Below are 24,127 nucleotides of genomic sequence, written 5' to 3' on the forward strand. Positions count from 1 at the left end.
TATGCATGTCATGTTCTAGCAGCGCCCTCCAGTGTACAGTATAGTCATTACAGAACCTACAAACTAGTTCAGAGCATTTCTTCAAGCCTTCTATTCTAAACTTTGTACTTTTTATATTAGCAAGCATATTTATAGTATATTTTTAAGCATTTATTGTTGTCTAAAAAAGTAACATACATTCATAACCAGGGCCAGATGTCACAAATCCAATGAATATTTCTCAGGTCTTTTTTTAAAGTCAATTTCAAGTCTTGGCTACAAAAACATATTTATTATAATTGCCCTGACAAAATAACAAAACTCACTGAGCCAGCTCGACCTTTCATATCAAAATGCCATTAGATAGCCTTATAATAACAAAACATGAACAGTTAAAGTACAAGTGTTTCGTCGTGCCTACATTATTAGAGCATGTTGTAAGTGTGTGTATGAGTTTGTGTTACTTATTGCTCATCATTTGTGCCTAAACAAACTCTTTCCTTATTAGGCCATAATCTTTTTGCCTTTATACGGATGTTGTATTCTTGGCAAGAGGAAGGAAATTGTGAATCAGACTGCTTATAGTTTTTGATGAGGTCTAGACTGCTTCCCTTTTTTGTCACGTTCTTGTCTTTTATTTTATTTATTTTTTGGATGCAATAGCAGAAAATGTATCTTTTTAGTTTCTCAGAGACACTTCCTAAAAACAACAGGCATCTGTAACTTACTCAGACTTTGAATGTTCGTAATCAAGATCATGCCTAAAATTCCACTTTTATAGGTTTGTGTGTTTGTGTGCAAACATATAGTGTGTCTGGGTCTGTGTGTGTTTTTTCTATACATGTGCTTGATACAACGCTTGATACAAATTAATTATGAAATACTAAATGATGCTTATTTGAAAATGGTAGGTTTATAGTGAGGGGATAGAATATTAAGTATGTACAGCATAAAAGGAAGCCATTGTGTTTATGGAAAGTCCCCAAAAGGTATGAAAACAAATCTTCTCAGAAGTGGAAATGCACTTAACCACTGAATTCTTAAAAGCATGAATTGGACCTGTGTATGTGAAGTACACATTGAGCCATGATATGTGTATATACAGTATTTAATGTGTGACTCTTTTATTTACTATGCATAAAACTATATAAGGAAAGTGATTTGAGGAATGAATGAATTAATAATTACTCAAAAAACAAAAATGGATAAGAAGTGATTTTGAGAAATGCTATGTATTTCTATAATCATTTATCCCCAAACACAGAGGATGCCTACCCGACGAACCCAGTGAAACCTCAGACCTCCTTTCCTCTATTCATATTCTTGACTGCTTCCCCCTGTCATGCATAAGGCATGGGATATGTCCTGTTGGGCAATTCAACTGTGCTGAAGTAGTGGGATTATAACACCTAATCCTATTAAGCGAATCTCAAAAAACAAAAATGGAAAAAAAAATATTTTCAGTTTCAAAAAGAATAATACACAATATAAAAAACAGAAGCCATTTAATTCATAGTAATTCATATAAACATTTTATTTCTTAAAATACTGAGAAAATTACATTTCAATACCTTCTGTATAAAATTCCTGACCTGTATAAGACAGTTTTACAATGATTCTTAAAAAATAAATAACATACATTTTTGCAATACATTAAAAATTAAATTAACACATTAAATCTACATCCCTGTCATTAACATCAGGTCTGAATAAAATAGTTTGGAAAGGTATAAAACAAATCAAACCTTTAAAAAGACAGACACTCTGGGAAAGCACATTTGTGCAAATAAATATGATTTATGCTTATTACATCTATTTCATCTGTTGTATTGACAACACTGTCAAAGATTCTTATATGATTGCAACACACATGTAGCTGCCATATGTCACCTGAGTGGCAGAAAATACTGGCACATTTATTTTGCACAGCCTTTTGTCTCCCCTCCAAAGTTAATCCTTCTGTGGAAACCTGGAACCTATTGTATATGCGGGTAAACCCGTATGCTTTGCTATCCATTGGTTATATTTGGTGACTTTTGTGTAAACCCCTGGATTTGACTGTTCCGCACACTCTTTTCCCCAGCTAATGATACCGAATAGGAACATTGTGTTATTTATTTCGCATACTAAGGGCCCTCCAGAGTCACCCTGAAAGAAGAGTAAGCACAGTGAGATACTTCGACATATTTCAAAAGATACAATTACATTTATCTATGCCGGATGTTCATCATTAGTGAGAAAAGTATTTTTAGTGTTACCTGGCAAGCATCGTCTTCCCAATTTCTGCCAGCTGCGCAAAACATGTATCTGTTGACTTCGTCCTCATTGTAATACTTGTGCTGGCAGTCACTCTGGGAAATTAGTTCGACCCGAGCCATTTTCAGATGTCGGGAATATTCAAAGCCACCTTTACAGATTACAAACAAAAAATTGATGACATTTGTGTTTTTTCATGTTATTTCACATAACTAATGTTTCTTAACAATTCTATGTTCTTATTTGTTAGTACAGCATTTCAGCTGTCATTAAATTCACACATAACTATTTTCTGCAATTTTGTTTTGTTTGCTATTTTCTAGACATAGACAAATTTAGATAAATTTTAGAATAGATAGGGGTTAACTGATTCATTCAATGATGTACTAGATACAGTATGTGAATAGAATATCTTGTAGTGCTTTTACTGTTTTATCATGATATTTAGAGTCACAGTACAGTACATCGTATCATCTTCCTCAGTTGGAAATTTGTATTATTTGTCGTATTTCATAGATAAACTCTGGATACACCACATCTTCATCTTATCTTGGCGTCGTATGAACAGGATCATTGTTATTGTGCTGCTGTGATATACTATCTTTGCATACAATGTATGTCATCCTACCCCTTTGATATCTTCCATAGCCAGCAATCTCACAGTAGAATCCTGAGGGAACCATTTGCTGGAATGGAGGAAGGCAGGCGGTTCTCACCGAGTTTGTCTTCATGGCACATTTGCCATCACCGTTCACTATCTTCAGTAGAGCTAGATAAAAAGGCAGTGGATTGAATTATTTACTTCCCCTTTCAGTTTCTGTAAATGTATTTAGTGGTTAAAGAATGAAGAAAACATACCAATGTCATGGGTGTAGTTTTCAGTTCTGTAGTCAAAGCCTTGATGGACCACAAGTTTGCTCACAGAGAATTTCTGCTCTTTTGAGTCAGTTTCACTGATGGTATTCCTTCCCAAGGAGACAGAGTATTTCCATATTTTTGTTTCCTCACTGTTCAGATAAAATGTTGATGCACATTAGTGTCATAATAGTTAAGGTTAAATGGGGTCATAGTCTTGAGTTAAGAAAAGTCAGATGTACCCTGAAGGGAAACAGTGAGCTGCAGTGAGGACCCAGCATGGAGCAATGAGAGTTCCTCCACAAACAAACCCATTTCCCATGAAGATAGCTGCCATCCAAGGCTGAGACTCAACAGATGACCTTAATCCTCCAACAATCTTTGACATATGGGGTAAGTTTCGCTCCCCACATGTTAATTCTGCATAATAACAGAAACAACAAAAGTCTATCAAAAACGGTGAACAAAAAACACAGAAAAGGCTAAAGTCTATACATACTGTATATTCATTAATAAATACATTTATTGTTTTTGGTTTGCAATATGAAATCCACATATTAATATAAATATATCCAAATGAATTCAAATTTTACCTGTGTCTTGCTTTAGTGGTTCAGGTGCTGGACTTGTGGCTGAATGAACAACCATAAATTGTGTTAGTCAATCTGTCAATTTATCAATAGACTATTGTGTTATTTTTATTTCATTTTATGGCTGATTCAAATCACAAAAGTAAACAATAGTATGTACTTTCACTTACTCGTCTTTGTTTCACTGGTGGGAATGTCACAGCTTTCTTGGATCAGACGTTTTCCTCTTCTTACCATACACCAAGGCCTAAATCTGCCATCTGGATTCCTGAACGAGAAAATATATTGAGCATCATCCACTGGCAAAGGTTGTGGGTGTGAGGTATCGTTTTTTTTAAGTATCCACAAAATATTCTTTGTTTAGACAGCGGATGCATAGGCAATTTAATGAAAAGAATACCTGCAGAAGTTATGATGGCAGTTCTTAAGGGAAAGGGCCAGATGTCTTCTGATTGGGAGTACATCCCAGGGAATACAGATTCGTCCATTGACTGTTACTGACACTTTTCCTCCATATTTGCTTTCATCACTTCCATCAGGCATGCACTCACCAGCCTGCTCTAAGAAAAAACAAACTGTGTTTATGACCTTTTCATAAGATGACACAAACTCATCTTGTAACAAAACCTTAATAGAGTTGAACAAAATCAAAAAAGACTTACTCCGTGTTGGAATACCAGGGCCTTTTCCAAAATTATTAGGCCAACGGTAAGTCTAAAAACAAGAAAATTAACATTAGATATGGGTGTTTGTAAAGGAAGGTGCTTATTCCATTTAAATACTCTTTTTGGGAAGTAAGAATTTTCTGTTCTCTCACCGCTTCAATGAAACACAGAGCACATGTTAACAGTAATATCCTGAAAACGCTCTTCATCTTGACCGTTAATCGATATTTCCCTTTTCTGGAGAAAAACACAAAAAGTGTACTTATATTCATAAAAACTCCACAATTTCTCAATTTATAATTTATCTGATCTATTTATTGTGTATACATTTACATTGTACTATCTGTCAATTTGTATTAAATGTTAGTTTAAATTCAGTTCATTCATTACGTATTAAAATTACTTACTAATTGTGATTCTCATAACAATATTATTGTAATTTTTTTTAGAACTCAATACTTAAATATAGAAAAATGTCTAATTCAAGTTTCCACATTATTAATAAATCAAAATTGCATAGAAAATATAGCTGTCCATTTAAAACATACAGAATGAGAACAAAAAAACGTTTAGTTTTTCTGTGCTTACCTTTCAGATAGTAGACACTGTAAAGTGTTGGTCTTCTTATTTTCTTGCAGTTGTCTTTTTTGCCTTGAGAAGCTGTGCTGGGCTTACAGGTCATGTGCTGTTGTGTGGCAGTGAGTGTTCATTGCTTTATAGTGAAGGTTACGTGATTGGTTGAGGAGAGGAGGGACTGGCACATGCGCTGTGTAGTAAACAGTGAGGTTGTTGGCAATGTTTTTTTTCAGAAACCACCACTGTGACTCAAACTGAATTACCCAAGAAAGCTAGCCTTTTTTAAACATGAAACACCATCCTAATAGGGAGATAAAATCCCTTTAAATAAAGTTCCTGTAAAGCAATAACCATCTCTGCGGTTTCTTTATTGCATTGCTCATTTCACAACATGTTTTGAGGGGGAAAGACATGATCAAGCGTTTCCTGTGAACCATTCAAATATATCTGTGAGCAAAGCCTGTCTTTCCTATATTCAGACCCATTTTTTTTGTGTATGCAACATGTTTTACTGCCAGTCTTCATTTTACCGCTTTGTCTGGTGTCCTGTCCTTTTTAATTCTTTAGGGTCTCAGACAATTATTCAGATCATGTTGTGACATTCTGTTTAACTGGATTCCATTCTATTAAATCTAGAAGATAAATTAGGGGGTTTACATGAATGAGAGACACTGAGATGATGACATCATAATATACTCCAACTGGGCAGAGGTTCAGCCATACATTTCCTGTTCAACACATGACAAAACTTCCATTATTGCTGTTTTCTGGTTTTTAAAGAGTGTTTAAATGTTTGCATCACCCGATACAGTAGCTGTTTGAACAATTTGTTGAAGTGTGTGGGTAACGATAATAAAATAAGAAATAAAATATTTGTGTGTTCATGTGTTGACAGGTTTGGCTTCACTTTTTTTGTGTAAATGTAAAATGTAAAAATAATAAAATATATGGAGTGGTTTTCCTATTTACAAATGTTCGACATTGGTCAGATCATGTTTGATTTGTCAAATCTTTTATGTAAGGGGTAACATTTGTGGATAGTGGTCAGTAAAAGTACAAATGTGGCCTGTGAAATAACAACCAGGCCATGCTTTTAATAAGAAATTGAGACCAAGTTTATTCTAAAGAAGAAAACAAACATACCAGACAAAACATTAAGCTTCCTATAAAAGAAAATGCCTACACAGACCTGTATTAATTTAGAATGCCCTTGTCTTTAAACCTTTTCCATGTATTGATGTAAGCAATGCATCAATTCTGAGTGACTTCCTTTTTTCTTGAGAAATACTGATCTCACTTGCATGTTAAGAGAATATGCAGCTAGATAAGGTTTTGAGGTTTTAACACTATGCTTAAAGGCATACGATCTAATTTTGGATCTCAAAAATGATAAAATGGTCTCTGTCAGACTCACAGTGATGGTACTATTTAGTTAGTTAATTAAATAAACAACAAATATGGTTTCATCATTAATAGGTTGATTTAAATCAATATAAATACATAATGCCCTTCTTCTCTTTCTGACCATGTAGTATGCAAAATATTTTATTATTATTTATTACCACAAACTATATACATACATGAGAGAGAATGTTTTCAGACTGCAAAACAAAATCACTTTTTTAATGGACCCTATAATGCTAAATATGTGTAGTATTTTATAATTTAAAACATAATGTATTAATTCCATATTTCATTTAAAGAAATGATTCACTCTTGACCCCTTGAACCCCTGATCCTTGAAATATGGAGATATATAAAGTCTATGTTGGCATTATGAAATTACTTCCACAGAACAGATGATCAGTGCATTCACCGGCTGACACTGTATAATTACAGTGTAATTATAATTGTAAAGTATAATTGCTCAACAATACAGTACTCATTTTATAGGTATCACAGATTCAAGAGTAAACAGCTGTAATCTCGAAAAGACTCATCCAAACACATCGTCGAAACATCAACATTTGAACTGTTTTTTGATTGGTGTCGTTTTTACAATTCAGGAAATGCGAGATACTACTTAACCCTAAAAAGACTGGGAATAGAGGTAGTCAGAAAACCTTAACATAGGGAGCAACTCATTTGCGTTTTTAACTTTATTATTTACAGCACATCGGTTTAATAGGGATGAGATGGGTTATGTTCATTAGTCTTCAGCGCCCTCTCCTGGACATTTATATCGACGACAACAACATGAATGCATGCTCATTTGATGACACGACACTGTAGTGTCCAATTACAGGCCTTACTCTTTTCATTTATAACTCTTTTTAGATTGCTTAAAGCGACAGTTCACCCCAAAATGAAAATTCTGTCATCATTTACTCGCCCTCATATAATTTCAGACCTGTATAAATTAATTTGTTCTGATGAACACAGAGAAAAATATTCGGAAGAATGTTAGCAATTTTCAGTTCTGGAACATCATTGACTACCAAAGCTGGACAAATTAAATGGTAGTCAAAGGTGACCCAGAACTGTTTGTTTTCTTAAATTCTTCAAAATATCTCATTTTGTGTTCAACAGAACAAAGAAAGATAAGTTTTTTCCCTATACTATGGTAGTAGATGATGTCCAAGAACTGAAAATTACTAACATTCTTACAAATATCTTTCTTTGTGTGTAACAGAACAAAGCCATTTATACAGGTTTGAAACAACCTGAGGGTGAGTAAATGATGACAGGATTTTCATTTTTGGGTGAACTAGCCCTTTAAGATGCACTTGGTGACAACAACTGTGAAATAACAACCAGGCCATGCTTTTAATAAGAAATCGAGACCAAGTTTATTCTAAAGAAGAAAGCAAACATACCAGACAAAACATTTAGCTTCCTAAAGAAAATGCCTACACAGACCTGTATTAATTTAGAATGCCCTTGTCTTTAAACCTTTTCCATGTATTGATGTAAGCAATGCATCAATTCTGAGTGACTTCCTTTTTTCTTGAGAAATACTGATCTCACTTGCATGTTAAGAAAATATGCAGCTAGATAAGGTTTTGAGGTTTTAACACTATGCTTAAAGGCATACGATCTAATTTTGGATCTCAAAAATGATAAAATGGTCTCTGTCAGACTCACAGTGATGGTACTATTTAGTTAGTTAGTTAATTAAATAAACAACAAATATGGTTTCATCATTAATAGGTTGATTTAAATCAATATAAATACATAATGCCCTTCTTCTCTTTCTGACCATGTAGTATGCAAAATATTTTATTATTATTTATTACCACAAACTATATACATACATGAGAGAGAATGTTTTCAGACTGCAAAACAAAATCACTTTTTTAACATTTTTAACATTCTTACAAATATCTTTCTTTGTGTGTAACAGAACAAAGCCATTTATACAGGTTTGAAACAACCTCAGGGTGAGTAAATGATGACAGGATTTTCATTTTTGGGTGATTAGCCCTTTAAGATGCACTTGGTGACAACAACATTGTTCCCATTTATTACACAACACCTAATGTCACTTAAATAATTATATTTAGCATTCAAATAATTTACCTATCTTTTAAAAAATATATATTTATCTTTGCGTCACTTTCCTGTCACAATAACCAAGTACTTTGGTGCTCGCTTACCACACTGATTTGAGATCAGCTTCACATACTCTGCTGAATTTCCCTATACGGTTTTAGTTAAGGCCCGCTGATCCTAGATCCGCGCTAACAGACACCCCCTAATGGGTGGAATACAACAACACATTTTATTAAATCTGAATAGATTTTTTTTAAACTAGACATCGTACACTTGCATACTTTTTGAAAGTTTCAGATAGAAACACACTAACTGATCAAGCCTGCAAACTGGCACAGACTTTCTGCAACAAGTCCAGACTGAAAATCTGGCCACAATCTGAGCAAAAGTCTTGTAGCGTATTTTAGCCTTAACGCACTACGCATGCGCGTACTTTGTTTCGATTCTAACTGGAGTAGCAGCTGACTGGCGTGGCCGCCTTCAACAACAGTTACCTTACAATTGGGCCAGGCACTGTCGCTTTATCCTAGCATTCTTTTTAGACTTTAATTCTTTTTTTGGTGCGGTTTGATCTGCGTTTAATCGCGGTTGGTGATATGGAAAGGAAAGCTGACCCTTGAAGGCTTGTGAAATCGCAGGCTAACGGCTCACGTCGAATTGTTTACGTGTAGCTAGTTAACAGTTAGCCAGTTAGCAAACCTGACAGCCGATATGATGGCACGTTTGAGAATGAAATGGATGTTCGTGTCATTCCGTATGGATTAATACGTTCATACACACTCTCTCCACATCAGATGTGGTCGAATCGAGTGAGTTAGAAACAACGATTAAAGCACGGTAAGTCACTACCGGCTAACTCTCGGTTAGCTCGCTACTAGCCGTGTAACGTTACACATTTATGTGGGTGAACGGTTTCATTTTTTAGCCGTCGTTAAGAAAATCAATTACACAGGGAAAGAAACTCTTAAACGATCTGTCTGTAGAGCCCTCCTGTAAAAACCGATGCTGTCATGTAACTGTGTTTGTACAGTAAATGTGATATGTGTTACTATTGTGTTTCTCAGATGGAGAAACCTCCTTTTAGACAGAATCAGGTCTGTGGCTCTTGGCTTATGAAGGAGAGGCTTGGAACAGGTGGATTTGGCCATGTCTACCTATATCAGAATCAGGTCAGTGTCTGCCTGAAATGCATTAATATTTACTTACAGACTTTATGCTCATTTGTCCATACACTTTCATTTCCAGGAGACCTCAGAAAAAATTGCTGTGAAGCTCTGTCGGCTTGAACTTAATTCCAAAAACAAAGACAGATGGAGCCGAGAGGTTCAGATTATGAAAAAGTGTGTACATCCTTGTTACTATATGTGAATCATTGTTGTTTTATTTATTTGTGTTGACTATGACAGCTAATCATCTTTTTGACCACTTTTCAGGCTAAAACATCTTAATGTCGTGACAGCAAAAGATGTGCCTGATGAGATGATGCACATTGCCTTGAATGATTTACCACTTTTAGCCATGGAATACTGTTCCAAGGGAGACCTTCGTAAGGTGTGTAGTTTTGAGCAGCTTTTAAGTACACCCAAAAATGAAAATTCTGTCATCATTTACTCACCCTCAGGTTGGTTCAAAGCTGTCTACATTTCTTTGTTCTGTTGAACACAAATTTTCGGGTAGTCAGTAATGTCCCAGAACTGAAATTTGCTAACATTCTTCCAAATATCTTTCTCTGTGTTAATCAGAACAAATACATTTTACAGGTATGAAATTACATGAGGGTGAGTACTAGGGCTGGGTATCGATTCTGATGTTCCGATTCGATTCCGATTCGCAAGCTTTCGATTCGAGTCGGTGATTACAGATTTAAAACAAATCCTACAGATGTTTATAAAAAAGATGAGTAAACATCAGATTACAATGGTGAATTAAAAAATGAAATGAAGAGCCACAAACCTGTATATTAAACTAAACGCACTTGGGTATATTGAATCAGAACAGTCGCATACCTTGATCAAACAGGATCAGGTTATTTTACATTTAAGATACAGTATAACATAGGGATTTAACGATACTTCGTAGTACGATATTTCACGATGCAAAAATGTTACGATGCACATCGTAGAGAGATGGAGATATTTCACGATATGTTTAAAGTGGTGCTGGGTCATATCCATACCTGCCAACTCTGCCGTTTTGGCCGGTAGTCTCCCGTAACGCGACCTGGACAGAAGATCCGCGATCGCGGGTCTCAAATGCTGACAGGTATGATCATATATCATTATACACAATACAACTATGTATACATAAACTATACGCAAAGCCTTGCCATTAGGGCTGCAGCTATCGATTCTTTTACTAATCGAGTATTCTACTGATTTTTCCATCGATTAATCGGGTATTCGGATAATAAGTACTTTTTTCTTTATTAAAAAGCAATACTAAATATACAAGAGAAAATAAGACAGGTCTCTTAAAATGAGTAAAACAACTAATTTGTTTCCTTTTTAGAACAATTAGTTTTTATTGCTGAAATAGCATACATTAATATCTGTGAAAACTAAACCCATTTAGTACATTCCATTGCCATATTAAATTCAAAATGCAATATAATACAAATATATAAATAAGAAACATGAATAAAAATGGAAATAATAATTTCAAACAATAGCCTATGACTTTTATTTTGGCAGGTTGTCAGAAGACGCTTATTTTTTAGTATGTCTGTTTCTTCACTCAAACAATAACATGTTTGTGAAATAAACTCTCAGCGCAACTCTGGAGGTGAAGTTCATGTCCTCATTCAGCGCAGACGCAGACAAATTCATGAGCATCACGCGTGTAGCACGTTAAACTGTGCAGTTCATTCACTCAGACACGCAGACCAGACAGATGAAATGTGTAAATAACAGGATTCGGTGTCCACTAGTCCGCATCTAGTTTGATGGACTCAATGCAGCCGGAAAACAAGTTTCACTCGTAAAATAGACTAAAACTAAGTAAAATATCAGTTCACCATTTCAATAAGCTATTAGGGCTGTGACGGTGGCAGTTTTTTACCACCGCGGTGGTAATAGACAAATCGACCGCGGTGGTGCGGTGGTTGAGAAATATATATTATTTATATAAATAATATTTATATTATTATATTTGCGTGTAGCAACCACATGACGAGTGGAAGAGAAATATAGACCTTATTTAAATACTTGAAATTGTTAAATAATTGAAATATGATATCTGAAATAAATGAGGATGAAACATCCGTCAATGTTTAACGCGCAAATCCATCAGTGAAACGGCACACTACAGCATATAAAACATTTAAATAAACATCAGTAAATAATGAAAACTTAAATGATATAAGAAAGCTAAATACTAAATAAAAAAGCTCTTGTTGCAGTAACTTCAGTCATTGGCGTATTAACCCTTACAGTCCTTAACAATTCCATTTGAAACAAACTGTTTAAACCTACATTGGCTTTCCTATTCAGATTGCCATAAAAACTTTACTTTTTCCGACTCGTTGATGTGAAACTTACTTGTTGACATTGTCCAGATTAAAATGTGTACAGCTGCACTAAATGCGCGTTCAGAAGATGTGCACAGGAGCGCAAATGAAGAGATGTCTCTCCGCAACCGCGGCAAAACCTGCACGCGCTCCGACTAAAAAAGCAAGCGGGTCATAGCCAGTTTTGATTTTACGTATCTGTTCATTTCACAATAAGATCCATTGCAAAACCCGCAGAATAACCTGGGTTTTGCCGTGCAGGCCTGCGCTCGAACGCACCAACGGAAACGTATGCCAATAATTTCTGTTAATTTAAAATCTTTTAAATAAAACCATCCACAACTGAAAGGCTACAACTAGCAATCGTTATCGCAACTCTCATATTTATTACACCTATATTTGTCAGAGTGACGTGCACTACCGCCGGTGGCAGTTTGCCACCGTCATGGCACTTTACCATCGCGGTGGTGCGGTTGTTACGGCAACCGTCACAGCCCTATAAGCTATCAGTTATTTATCAGCATGAGAAACACGTGTGAGCGTGTGAACATACTAAAACGCGTGTGTCTCACGGTGAATGCATTTGCATGAGACTTCAGAGCCCTGTAACATGAATAGTTTAGCGGGCTGTGCGTCAGTAATAACGGTCCGTGGGGAAACGCAGTGCTCCGTGTGTACTGTAGTTAAATGGATTAAACGAGGCTTCGAGGCAACAAAAATTGCCTCGATGATTTTTTGTATTCGAATAACTCGAGTTACTCGAGGAATCGTTTCAGCCCTACTTGCCATCATTTCCTGGAAAATAAGTCCGTGATTTTGAGTAAAATCACAGGCTTCACTTATCCCGTGCGAGTGCGCCGCATGAAATACAGATGTGGGGAGGTAATTTCTAAATCACACAAGGTCCCCAGATAATACTAATCCTGTGCGAATAGGGTTTAAGTTACATTTATCATAATGAACAATAAAGAGAGAAGGAACAACCGATGAAACTACCCGTCTGTATTAAGTGCGCTACGGTTTTTGTGTTAGCTATTGAAATATTGAAATGTCTTACCTGTTCTGTTCAGAAGAAATAAAGCCATGTCTGCATCCGTTTTCAATCCTTTCAGATCACGGAGTCGCGCCACCTTTGAAATGCCTTAACAATATTAATTCTTTTAAAACTGTTGTATAAATGAGATTTGTGACTCAGACAGTGGCCAGAGATTCACTGTTTCCAGTAATGCTCTTCCTAAAATGAGATGTTTAAAAACAGTTTTAAAGGGGCAATGAATTAAGACCTCAATTTTAACCCAAGCTTTTGTTGTATAAGAGGGAATCGTATTCAAGCGAACATCCTGTAAGTGTCAGAACTGAAAACGCCCTTGTTACTGAAAGTACAACTGTTATTGACACCAGGCTCAGCGAACACCAGGTTCTGGAATGCACCTGTCATAGATAGGTTGAACACCGCCTCCACAGAAAAATATCAATGACAACTTCTCTAGTACCGCCCACTGGTTCGCAAATGACTTTAGCCACACATAGTACACACTCCCGCATTTGTGATGATCGACAAACTGGTAACCATAGCGAGATATTTTTGGCTGAAGATTCGTTTTGTCCGTCAGTTTAAACTAAACCATGTGCTGTGTTGTGTTTGTGCTCGGAAGGCTCCATCACACAGTGCTCTTGCTGTGTTGCCATGTTTGTTATTAATAAGCACTTTTATGCTTGTTGTTTGGTCTTAGATCCAAAAGCAACTTATGTCATAATAAATGGTTGTAGCGAGGAAGGCGGGACGAGAGCCGTGGGGCAGGAAGGCGGGGCCGGTGGCATGAGTGATAATGAGTATCAACTGTACGCGCACCGGTCCCGCATGCCTCACGGGGAGCTAGGGAGCATAAGAGGACGAGCGACGGGACTGCCGACGAGAGAGGACCGGGCCCGGAAATGTTAAGATTTATTTATGTTTGTGTGGCCGGCAGTCGACCGTGAGGTGGCTGCCGGCCTTTTACTTCCGTGTTATTGTTTGTTTATTTTTGATTAAAGTTTATTGTTTAAATGTTCGCCGGTTCCCGCCTCCTTCCTTCCCTACATTGAACTTTGTTACAATGGTCTTTTGCAGATTTTAAGAATTTTTGTTCTTATAAAATATATAAACAATTTGCATTGTAAGGTTTGTTTTTTGTATCGTCTTTATTTGCTTATTTTTTCTGTGACGATCTGGCAACCCTGTCACTTTAGCGAAGGGCTCTCAAGAGCGGCTTTCCCCGTGTCATATGTGCAAAAGTGAGGACTTCTTTCACTGTTATTTTTATTTAGAGCGACCAAGCAACAAACATGCAACATTGTGCAGCGCCTGGTTGTGGAAGAACACAGTCGCTTCCTTTGGATTCTGATATTAGGAGTGCGTGGTTGAAGTTTATTTTTAAGTACGTTCCTGCTCACGTGGGTGAAACATTGAGACATTTGTTCACGTCATTTCACCATGGATTACTTTGTGAACAAGGCGCTGGATTTGCAGAGAAACTAAAATTAAAAAGCAGTGCTGTGCAGTCAATATTGGATCCGACAGGAATGGCGCAGCAATCTTATGTGAGTAAAACATATTTGTACTATGCATCACTATTGCTTTGTTAGAGATCGCTTGATATGTCCTGATAATGTGTAACCAAACGTTACGTCTCTAACCAAATTCACAGAAGGCTCCAGCTAAGTTTACTACGCAAACTGCTATCCAATCATAGCAGTGGGCGTTTACTTCCAAGTCTTCAATGCGGCACACCCATTAAAACTGAGCGTTTGTCGAGCCGGCCTCAAAAACTGGGTAGAAAATAGCCTATTACTTATTGATTTTGATGTTTTCGAATGTAAAAACCACACGAACGTCACAAGTACACCTCAGACAACAGTATAAAATAATAAAAACGGCCAGTTCAGGACACCTTTAAATGCCGTTCTTTCATGTACAGTACTTGCTTAATAATTGGTTTTAGTTCATTTTTAATAAAAAAAACGTACTGATTGCCACTTTAATTCTATTCGTTGAGCGGTCAAGATGCTACCTACTCTGCGCCAGCGTGTCACATGTGCTTATCTCACATACTGTATGCGGCAGAGAGAAGTCTCTGGGAGAAGGGGAAGCACAAGACACAATCTGTGTCTTCACGTGGTTTACAAAGCGTCTTATTTTCCTTCACAGTCGCCGGTAAGAAACACAGCAAACTCGAAGCGTGACATCTGGCGAGTCACCCCGAAACTTATTACAAAGGCTAGCACCAACATTTTTATATGCAAATGTTAACTTACCCGCTATTGTGAGCTGCTGAATAACATGAAATGCAACATAAAGTAACAGTTAAGCCAAAAGAAACCAGCGCTGTACCAATTAGAGAAGTGATGAAGTGAGTCATAATGTACATTAAAAGATTGAATGACATGCTAAAGATCGAACCAAGTATGTAATTTGCACGATTGAAGAAATGTAATACAGTTTTTGTAATATGTCTTTTAGAAAGGTATTTCTCATTCATTATGGTCTCAAGCAAAGACAGCGGAGCTTCAAAGAGACATGAGCTAAAAGGGTTTGAGTGAGCTCTGAGAGAGCGTTTCATTGGTTGAATGTACTGAATGAACACGCCCTTCACTGAACGAACGAGTCAATTGAGTCAAAATGAGACTGAATGAACTGCTACATGTCGTTCATGGTCTAATATTCTCTGTGTTGCAACAATGCATATCCAGCAGTTACTCAACTTTTCTGAAAAATAAAGGTAATGACCTGGTTTCATTTAGTTCTAATGTAAAGTAAATTATGTGAAAACAGTTAAATCCTTGTATGGAACATTTGATTACACCAATTAAATTAGTTAAACCAGTTAGATTTTAGTAGACTAAATATAATGTAGATTTCATCGACTAAAACTAAATTGCATTTTAGTCAAAAGACTGACTAAAACTAAATCAATGTCAAATTTGACACTGATCTTAATTATAATTTCATGTTAAATTGCACATTTTTCAGTGACAAACCTGCAGTACAGAAGGTTCAGTTAAGCCTTAAAATGTTTCAATTCTTTAATAAGTTGTATGTGCAACAAAAAAGTTACTGAAATTGATTTATATTTTGAAAATAAATGTGATTTGAATTTCAGTTTAATTTTTTAATTTTGTTCAAAATATCGTGATGTGTATCGTACCGTGAACCCAGCATCGAGATATGTATCGAATCGTGAGCTGAGTGTGTAGTTACACCCCTAGTATAACAACAAACTGTCACAAAATTAGCTGTAAAGAGAGGCTGCAATCATGTGAACCGCTGCCTTTTATGTGAAGGTGATGTTAAATCGACGACGCAGCCGCCATGTTAATTAAGCAACAAATTAACGAAATGCTCCCTGTTGTAACATAATCGATCGCATTTAAAAAAAACTATTAATCGTTTGCTGTCGATTAATCTTTTTTTTTTTTGCCCAGCCCTAGTAAGTACATGATGACAGAATTTTCATTTTTGGGTGAACTGTTCCTTTAAGTCAGCCAGTCGTCAGTTTTGTGTGCAATATGCATCAGACTCATTACTGTTCTTTCTATTCCCTGTTGCAGTTGTTAAGCAAACCAGAAAATTGCTGCGGGTTGAAAGAGAGTGAGGTGTTGGCTTTACTAAATGATGTCGGTAATATGTCATTTTTCAAAACTCCAATTATCATTTCATTTTAATAATATTTTTATGAGTAATCTTTAGTAAAGATGTAAAACAAGCTATTTTATGCTTGCCAGGTTCCGGAATCCAGTACCTCCATGAGAATAAGATCATTCACAGAGATCTCAAGCCAGAGAATGTTGTACTGCAGGACATCAATGGAAAGGTATTTGCTATTCAGTTTGGTTTTTGTCAAACACCTTTTTTTCTAACCTTTTGTTTTGATGATTTTGCAGCTTGTCCACAAAATAATCGATCTTGGCTATGCCAAAGACCTGGACCAGGGGAGCCTATGCACTTCATTTGTGGGCACTTTGCAATATCTGGTATGTGTTTTCAGTTATGCGTATTAAATAAAACAAGAATATTATACTATGCATTTGCACGCTGTAAAGAAAATAACAATATTGTTTTCATTTGGTCTTTGCAAACAGGCTCCAGAGCTGTTTGAAGGCAAGTCATACACAGTCACTGTGGACTATTGGAGCTTCGGCACCATGATCTTTGAGTGCTGCTGTGGATTCCGGCCTTTTCTTCACAATCTCCAGCCTGTGCAGTGGTACTTGTCTTTAAAATCCCATTCCTCACACATCATGTTTCTTTCTCTGTTTAAATAGTCACATTTACCATCTGTTTGCTTTTCTTAGGACAAGCAAAGTACGAAACAAAGGCCCGGAGGACATAATGGCTGTGGAAGATATGAATGGAGAGGTCCGGTTTTCTACCCACCTTCCATACCCCAACAATTTAAGCAGGTAGCTGAAGACACTGTAATTGAATTAAGATTCTGCCAGTTTTGTCTTAGTTGACTTACTGTGTTTGTTCTTGTAGGACACTACTGCAGCCCTTAGAGGGACTGTTGCAGCTGATGCTCAAGTGGGACCCAGTACAAAGAGGAGGAGGATTGAATCCAGATGCAAAACAGCCCCAGTGTTTCGGTCTTCTTGATCAAATACTAAACATTAAGGTTTAACATGGGCACTTGTATTTTTAGTAGGGCTGTCAAACGATTAATCGCGATTAATCGCATCCAGAATAAAAGTTTGTGTTTACATCACATATATCTGTGCACAGTGCATATTAATTTTGTATTTATAAACACAAAACATAAACATACTTGTCTATATATTTAGGAAATATTTAAATGTATTAATTTATATTTACCAATAATTTAAATTCTAAATAAACGTTTATTTATTGTTATATTTTATATTTTTCTAAAATAAATGCATTTATGTGTGTGTTCATAAATACAAAATTAATTAGCACAGTAGACCGACATAAATTACATAAACACAAACTTTTATTCTGGATGCGATTAATCACGATTAATTGTTTGACAGCCCTAATTTTTAGATATAATTATTAATAAAATCAAACTATTGCGTGTTTAAACTATAAGTTATGTTTATTGAAAAGTATGATGAAGCCATTGGATTCTTTTATTTTTAGGTTGTTCACATCTTGAACATGACAACGACCCAAGTACACTCGTTTCTGCTCAGCCCAGATGAAGGGCTCCACTCCCTGCAACAGAGGATTGAGGCTGAGACCAAAATTGAACTTTTGAATCAAGAGCTTTTGCAGGAAACGGGAGTCATGTTAGATCCCAGGAAACCTGCTGCACAGTGTGTTTTAGATGGAGTAGTAAGTGCTTTTTATCTAACTTTTTTTTGTTGTTGCCAAAAGCACTTTAGCGGTCAATCAGCAAGAATTCCCTGATGATTTGTTTTGTTTGGTTGTGTCTGATCATCAGAGAGGATGGGACAGCTACATCGTATATCTGTTCGACAAGAGCTTAACCAAGTACTCAGGACCTCTAACAGCTAGAACACTTCCTGAGAGTGTCAACTTTATTGGTATGAATTATTTTATTTGCAACACATATGGATAGCTTGTTTATGTTTCAGTATTTGTGTTATGTTTTTTATTTATTTAGAATTTTAAAGCTTCATATCTCTTATTTCTCATGAAACTTAACCCAAGTCGTAATTTTTTTAACCACATTTCTCTGTTGCAGTGCGGGAAACGAGAACCCAGCTCCCTCTCAGTGCCCTGAAGAAGGTTTGGGGCGAGGCAGTTAGCTACATCTGTGGTCTCAGAGAGGACTACAGTCGCCTCTTCCAGGGTCAACGTGCTGCCATGTATGTGTATCATATTGTGCTTATTCTTTAAGAGCATATTCTTTAAGATCTTTCATAATTTACTGTTGTTTTGGCGTGTGTATTTGTAGGTTGAGCCTCCTTCGATACAACACCAATCTTACGAGATACAAGAACATGATGTTCTCATTTTCCCAGCAGTTGAAAGCTAAGCTTGATTTTTTTAAGAGCAGCATACAGTACGACTTGGAGAAATATAGCGATCAGATGCAGTATGGCATATGTAAGTGTTCACATGATTGATTTCCAAAAGCATCATTATCATATTGAATGACAGTTATCTAAAACCACTTTTATGTTTCTGAAGCCTCAGAGAAGATGCTGAAGGCTTGGCAGGACAATGAAGAGAAGGCAGCTGCATTTGTACAGGTACTGTGGATAATACATAGTCATTCACAAGCCATTTAGTTAGGTCATATTTAAGCATGCTTTTAAGCTGACATTGTTTAAGCAACAACTAAAGTTTTGTGTTTTTGAAGGTGGCAGAGATTGGCCATTTAGATGAGGAGATTATGGCACTGCACTCAGAAATTGTTGAGCTTCAGAGAAGTCCTTATGCTCGTCGACAAGGAGATGTCATGGAGAAGCTGTGAGTTATTCTTGCAGTTATTTAAAGTTTCTCAAAATAGATTTCTCACATTTCTTGAACATTTTGTGATTCAACCCGAACTGTCTCTGATCACAGGCAGGAGAAAGCAATTGAACTCTACAGACAATTGAAGACAAAATGCAAAAGTAAGTACAATCTGTTGTCTAATCTTCTAATTTTGTTCAGTGAGTTAATTTATAGAAGGGCCTTCATAGTTCCACATAGTGTGAAATTGTATTAGTGAGTTAAGGAGGTAAATATTAGGTGTTCAGAGATTTGTGTTTTGTGTCTCCCCCAGTGCCAGACCCCCAGCATGGCTACAGTGACAGCTCTGAGATGGTGAAAGTCATCGTACAAACTGTCCAAAATCAAGACAGGGTGCTAAGAGATCTTTATGCACATCTCAGGTAAAAATGCTTTTAACATTAACATTCTGGTTTTATGTAAAGTGAAAGTGACCTATTTGTCAGTTATGGTGACCCATAACCGAAATGTGACCTCTGCATTTAACCCATCCAGTGCAGTGGGCAGCTATCACTGCAGCGCCCGGGTAGCAAACGGGGGGTTAGGTGCCTTGCTCAAGGGCACGTCAGTCGCTACCTGCTTGCCCTGAGAATCGAATTGGTGACCTTCTGGTTACGAGTCCGACTCTCTAACCCCCAGGCCACAACTGCAACTAAATCGAACCGGTGACCTTCTGTTTACGAGTCCGACTCTCTAAACACCAGGCCACAACTGCCCCTAATTCGAACACTATCCACATATCAGATATTTTAATTCAAAGTTTCTTACAAATAAGGAGCATTGTAAGCAGTTTGCCACACAGGAGCTTTACAATGGTTTAGATCGTTTAAATGGGGAATCATCAAATCAAACGCCAGTAAACTATGGATTACCTCAAGGATCTGTTTTAGAGCCTCTGCTATTCTCTATATCAGGGATGCCAACTTGTCACCTTTTGGATCCAAAATGGGTCATTATTGTGATTTGTGTAGATCCGATGAGTTTTTGAAAATGGGGGGGGGTGATGGGGGTCTGTAAGTCTTTGGACGGGGTCGCGGTGAATGAAATTATGAGAATCATGTCCAGGTGTGTTAATGATGTCAAATCACTAGCCAGTTTGCGAGGTTATGTTTTGAATGCTGCACAGATTGAGCGCACATACTCAACTCATGAATCAATATTAGATGTAGTCGAATTACGCAGCAACTCGACTGCGCATTTCTGACTTACTTCAACAAAACAGTCACTAAGCAACAGGTAAATGCACGCTGGTTTGTTTGCCTTGAAAGGAATGGAGCAGACCCAAGAAACATAATATGGGGTAAGTGCGTTAACACACTGTGACAACTGCTATCACCGCATTTACGGAGAAGCCGTAATGTGCTAATAAAAGCACAGAGCTGATGTCAAACTGCTTCGTAATGTTTTGCACAGCCGATCTATCTACTGCTGCACTACAGTATAATGTGAGTCTACAAGCGTTCATAGACGCCACAATGCAACTCCAGATTTCTTGTACAACATACTGTACACATGTGAGTGTTGCATTTGGTTTTTAGTACAACATTGCTGATAGTATCACACCTAATGTTGTTGTTACAATGCAACCTCTTGTGTAAAAATAAAATTTAAATCTGTCACTATGGTTACAGGCATGCTGTGCAAATAGTATAACGTTACGAGTTTGACAGTTCATTCATGTTTAGACTAGAGCTGTAACTGTAAGCTGTTGTGTGAACATGTTTTTTATTGTGCATTCCAAGTAAGATCATTTAAACAGTTGGATTGTTTCGATTAAGTAATAATAACTCAAAAAATACAGATAAGTAACAGTAAAAACACGATAAACATGATTTATGAAAATGAACAAAAACAGAGTTATCTGGTTTTGCAAATAAACTCTTCATGTGGTTGTTTATTCTAGACACTTTTAGCAGACCATGGACTATTCTGATTATGTGCACTGAATAATATGAAATACAAATTGTAGTAATTGTATATATAACTTTATATAAACTGACTATATATAATATATAGCGTTGGGGGGATCTCGCATCGTCGTCACCTTTTTTCACCCCGATGAGTTTGCATCCCTGCTATATACATGCTGCCACTTGGTAACATTATTAGATTAACATTATACATTTCATCTAGACAGGACGAAACTTCAAAATTAGAAAAACTGGCAGAGTGCATTCAAGATATAAAACACTGGATGACTAGTAATTTACTTCTACTAAATTCTGCTACTTACATTTACATAACATTTATGCATTTGGCAGACGCTTTTATCCAAAGCGACTTACATTGCATTGTAGTATACATTTGTTTCTAACTATATGCAATCCCCTGGGATCAAACCCATGACCTTGGCATTGCTAGCACCATGCTCTAACCACTGAGCCACAGGAAAGCTTATCAAACCAGAATATTACAGATTACAGGAGCTAAAAATATTGGCTATATCACACTAGCAAGTTTCAAAAGTAATAGAGGATCTTGCAGAAAAAGTAGACTTAAAATAGGACAGTACTTGTAGACGAGGTGTGTGTGTGAGGTATGGTGGATAATGATTTGAGCGCATCGCTTTAATGACTATTACAGTGTACTATAATATATCTGTTATTTGCAGTAAAATACTTCTGAGCAAGCAGAAGATTATCGACCTCTTCCCTAAAATCGAGAGGACACTGGAGTGCATTAAGGAGGCAGACAGCACTGTCATGCAGATGCAAATCAAGAGACAAAGAGAGTTTTGGCACTTACTAAAGATCGCCTGTGTAAGTAACATGCTTTAATATGCACATGACCTGTCATCACAAATTTCCATATAAACCGGTTAACACATTTTTACCTTTACATGATAGTGTAGTTGTACAATAATGTGTTTTCTATTCATAGTAGCTGAATGTGCATTTGTCTTTAGGCACAAAACATAACACGAGGCCCTGTAAGCCAGAGTGCTGAGATGCCCTCCTCACTGTCAACATGGAATCAGACTCAAGCCCAGTGTTCTTCTCGATCACCCATGTCCCTGCAAGTGCCACACGATGGGTAAAGCTTCATACCATGAGTGATTTTATATAAGCTGTGTTCCTACCTAAGGGTTATTGTTTATAAGGCTGTTAAAACCAAAGTCCTTTTATTTCCAGTGAATCAGTCAATCATCTGCTTGAGGAGAACCAGCGCTACCTGAGCCAACTAACCAGTTTACTGCAAGAAACACCTGAAGAGAAATCAGACAGCATAATGGTGAGTCTTTCATCTATGACGCTGTTAACATGGCAACAGTTTGAGTGAGTTTTATATTCTATGCTGTATTATAAAATTTGGTACATGTTGTAATGAATATATACTGATTTAAATAATAAAAGTATTTTATGGTCTTTCCACACAGGCTCAAGACTGGAGCTGGACTAAATATGAATCGCTGCTTTCTAAATCACAGCGCTTATAGAGTCAAGACATTCTCTATGACAGGAAGTAACAGTTTTTCTTTTATATACAGTTATTCATCATCACTGGATTGGGGTTTGTGTTGATTTGTATAATTTGTTTATCATAAAGTAACTTTTGTCTGTATCTAAATTCAGTTAAAATCACATTTTGCGGTGTTGTAGCAACCCTGTATATTTTGAGGATGCATATTGAATTGACATGGAACCAACAACATGCAAAAAATATCTAGAAATGTATTTATTTACATATGTCATAGTTCTCTGTATGGGCTGATTGTACTGTCATTTTAGCTGGGTAATTTGTTTGTAGTTCAGCATCTGCACTTTAAAGGCTCACTGTGAATGTTCTGAAAGTGTGAGGTCAATGAAATTGGTGACGTCACTTATTGAAATTAAGGAAAAAGTATATAAAGCAGAACTATTGATTTAATGCTAATTATATATGGTTGGCTTTATAATAATGTGACACAGACAAACCTTTTCCGTTTCTTGAATAAGACACAGAAATACACAAAGGCAGTGATTGTAACCAGTATTGAATAATGGTTAAGAATGAATGTGATTGTTCATCAGTGGGCAAATTTTAATGAATTCAAATGAGCTATCATACAAAAATAAAGAATAAAAGATTGGTATATTTGAAATTCATAGTTATATTATTTTCATGTAATTGATTTAGTCCTGTTTTTCACTTTTTTTGGCCCAAAGACGATCAGCTCAACAACAGTTCATCATAAACTATAGAACAAGATTTTGCATTTCTTTTTTTTCTGAGGATATTTCGGGTTTAAAATTGACATCTTCTGAATGAACACTTAGGTTTTAATGTGTTTACTGTGTACATGACAAATAAACTGTAATTAAAGTGCTTTTCATTGTGTCATTTTAATGTTGTGATGATGCTAGGAGGATGGCAGAAAACACCAAATAGTGCAACACTATTAGTAAAAGTCAATAAAATATGAAATGATACATTTCTGAAAACAGTTTATAAGACCTGAAGTGCACACAAGGACAAGTATCTAAAAAGTTGATCAAGCTCGATTAGGCAATACAGGCTTAATTTATAGTAATTTAGGTTCAGTGTGTAGACCGACGTCTTTAACTTAAAAGAGGACTTTATTTTGAAATTGGGCTGTTCGTCTTGGCGACCAGCAGTTACCAGAGCCGTTGAAAATCAGAGTTGCGACACTCGCATAGACTGGAATGCAGAAGTAACTCGTGTCTCTAGAGTTCCAAACATTACTTTGAAGTCCATTAATTTCACTGTTCCCCAAACACTTACTTTTTTTTTACTCTGTAAAACTGGTGTT

At 36.5% G+C, this 24,127-nt stretch overlaps 2 protein-coding genes across 2 annotated transcripts; one reads left to right on the forward strand and one right to left on the reverse strand.

Moving 5' to 3' along the window:
- Window positions 1-1,509: 1,509 nt before the first annotated feature.
- plaua (plasminogen activator, urokinase a) lies at window positions 1,510-5,036 on the reverse strand. The gene is made up of 11 exons (XM_057342498.1): window positions 4,934-5,036; window positions 4,498-4,582; window positions 4,343-4,394; window positions 4,081-4,240; window positions 3,851-3,948; window positions 3,684-3,722; window positions 3,333-3,510; window positions 3,094-3,242; window positions 2,864-3,004; window positions 2,238-2,386; window positions 1,510-2,127 (listed from the first exon to the last, which is right to left on the reverse strand). Exons 2-11 carry the CDS (start codon window positions 4,552-4,554, stop codon window positions 1,930-1,932), a joined length of 1,221 nt encoding a protein of 406 aa, XP_057198481.1. The 5' UTR covers window positions 4,555-4,582; window positions 4,934-5,036; the 3' UTR covers window positions 1,510-1,929.
- Window positions 5,037-8,855: 3,819 nt separating this feature from the next.
- chuk (component of inhibitor of nuclear factor kappa B kinase complex) lies at window positions 8,856-23,684 on the forward strand. The gene is made up of 22 exons (XM_057342176.1): window positions 8,856-9,250; window positions 9,478-9,582; window positions 9,659-9,753; window positions 9,847-9,964; window positions 16,506-16,575; window positions 16,680-16,768; window positions 16,839-16,928; window positions 17,037-17,161; window positions 17,250-17,357; window positions 17,434-17,569; window positions 18,055-18,249; window positions 18,359-18,461; window positions 18,623-18,746; window positions 18,836-18,987; window positions 19,072-19,133; window positions 19,244-19,353; window positions 19,450-19,499; window positions 19,652-19,760; window positions 21,989-22,136; window positions 22,283-22,410; window positions 22,509-22,608; window positions 22,754-23,684. The coding sequence occupies exons 2-22, from the start codon at window positions 9,478-9,480 to the stop codon at window positions 22,811-22,813; spliced, it is 2,277 nt and encodes a 758-aa protein (XP_057198159.1). The 5' UTR covers window positions 8,856-9,250; the 3' UTR covers window positions 22,814-23,684.
- The last annotated feature ends 443 nt before the right edge of the window (window positions 23,685-24,127 follow it).

This window comes from Triplophysa rosa, linkage group LG9 (assembly GCF_024868665.1).
Source record: "Triplophysa rosa linkage group LG9, Trosa_1v2, whole genome shotgun sequence".
Lineage (NCBI taxonomy): Eukaryota > Metazoa > Chordata > Actinopteri > Cypriniformes > Nemacheilidae > Triplophysa > Triplophysa rosa.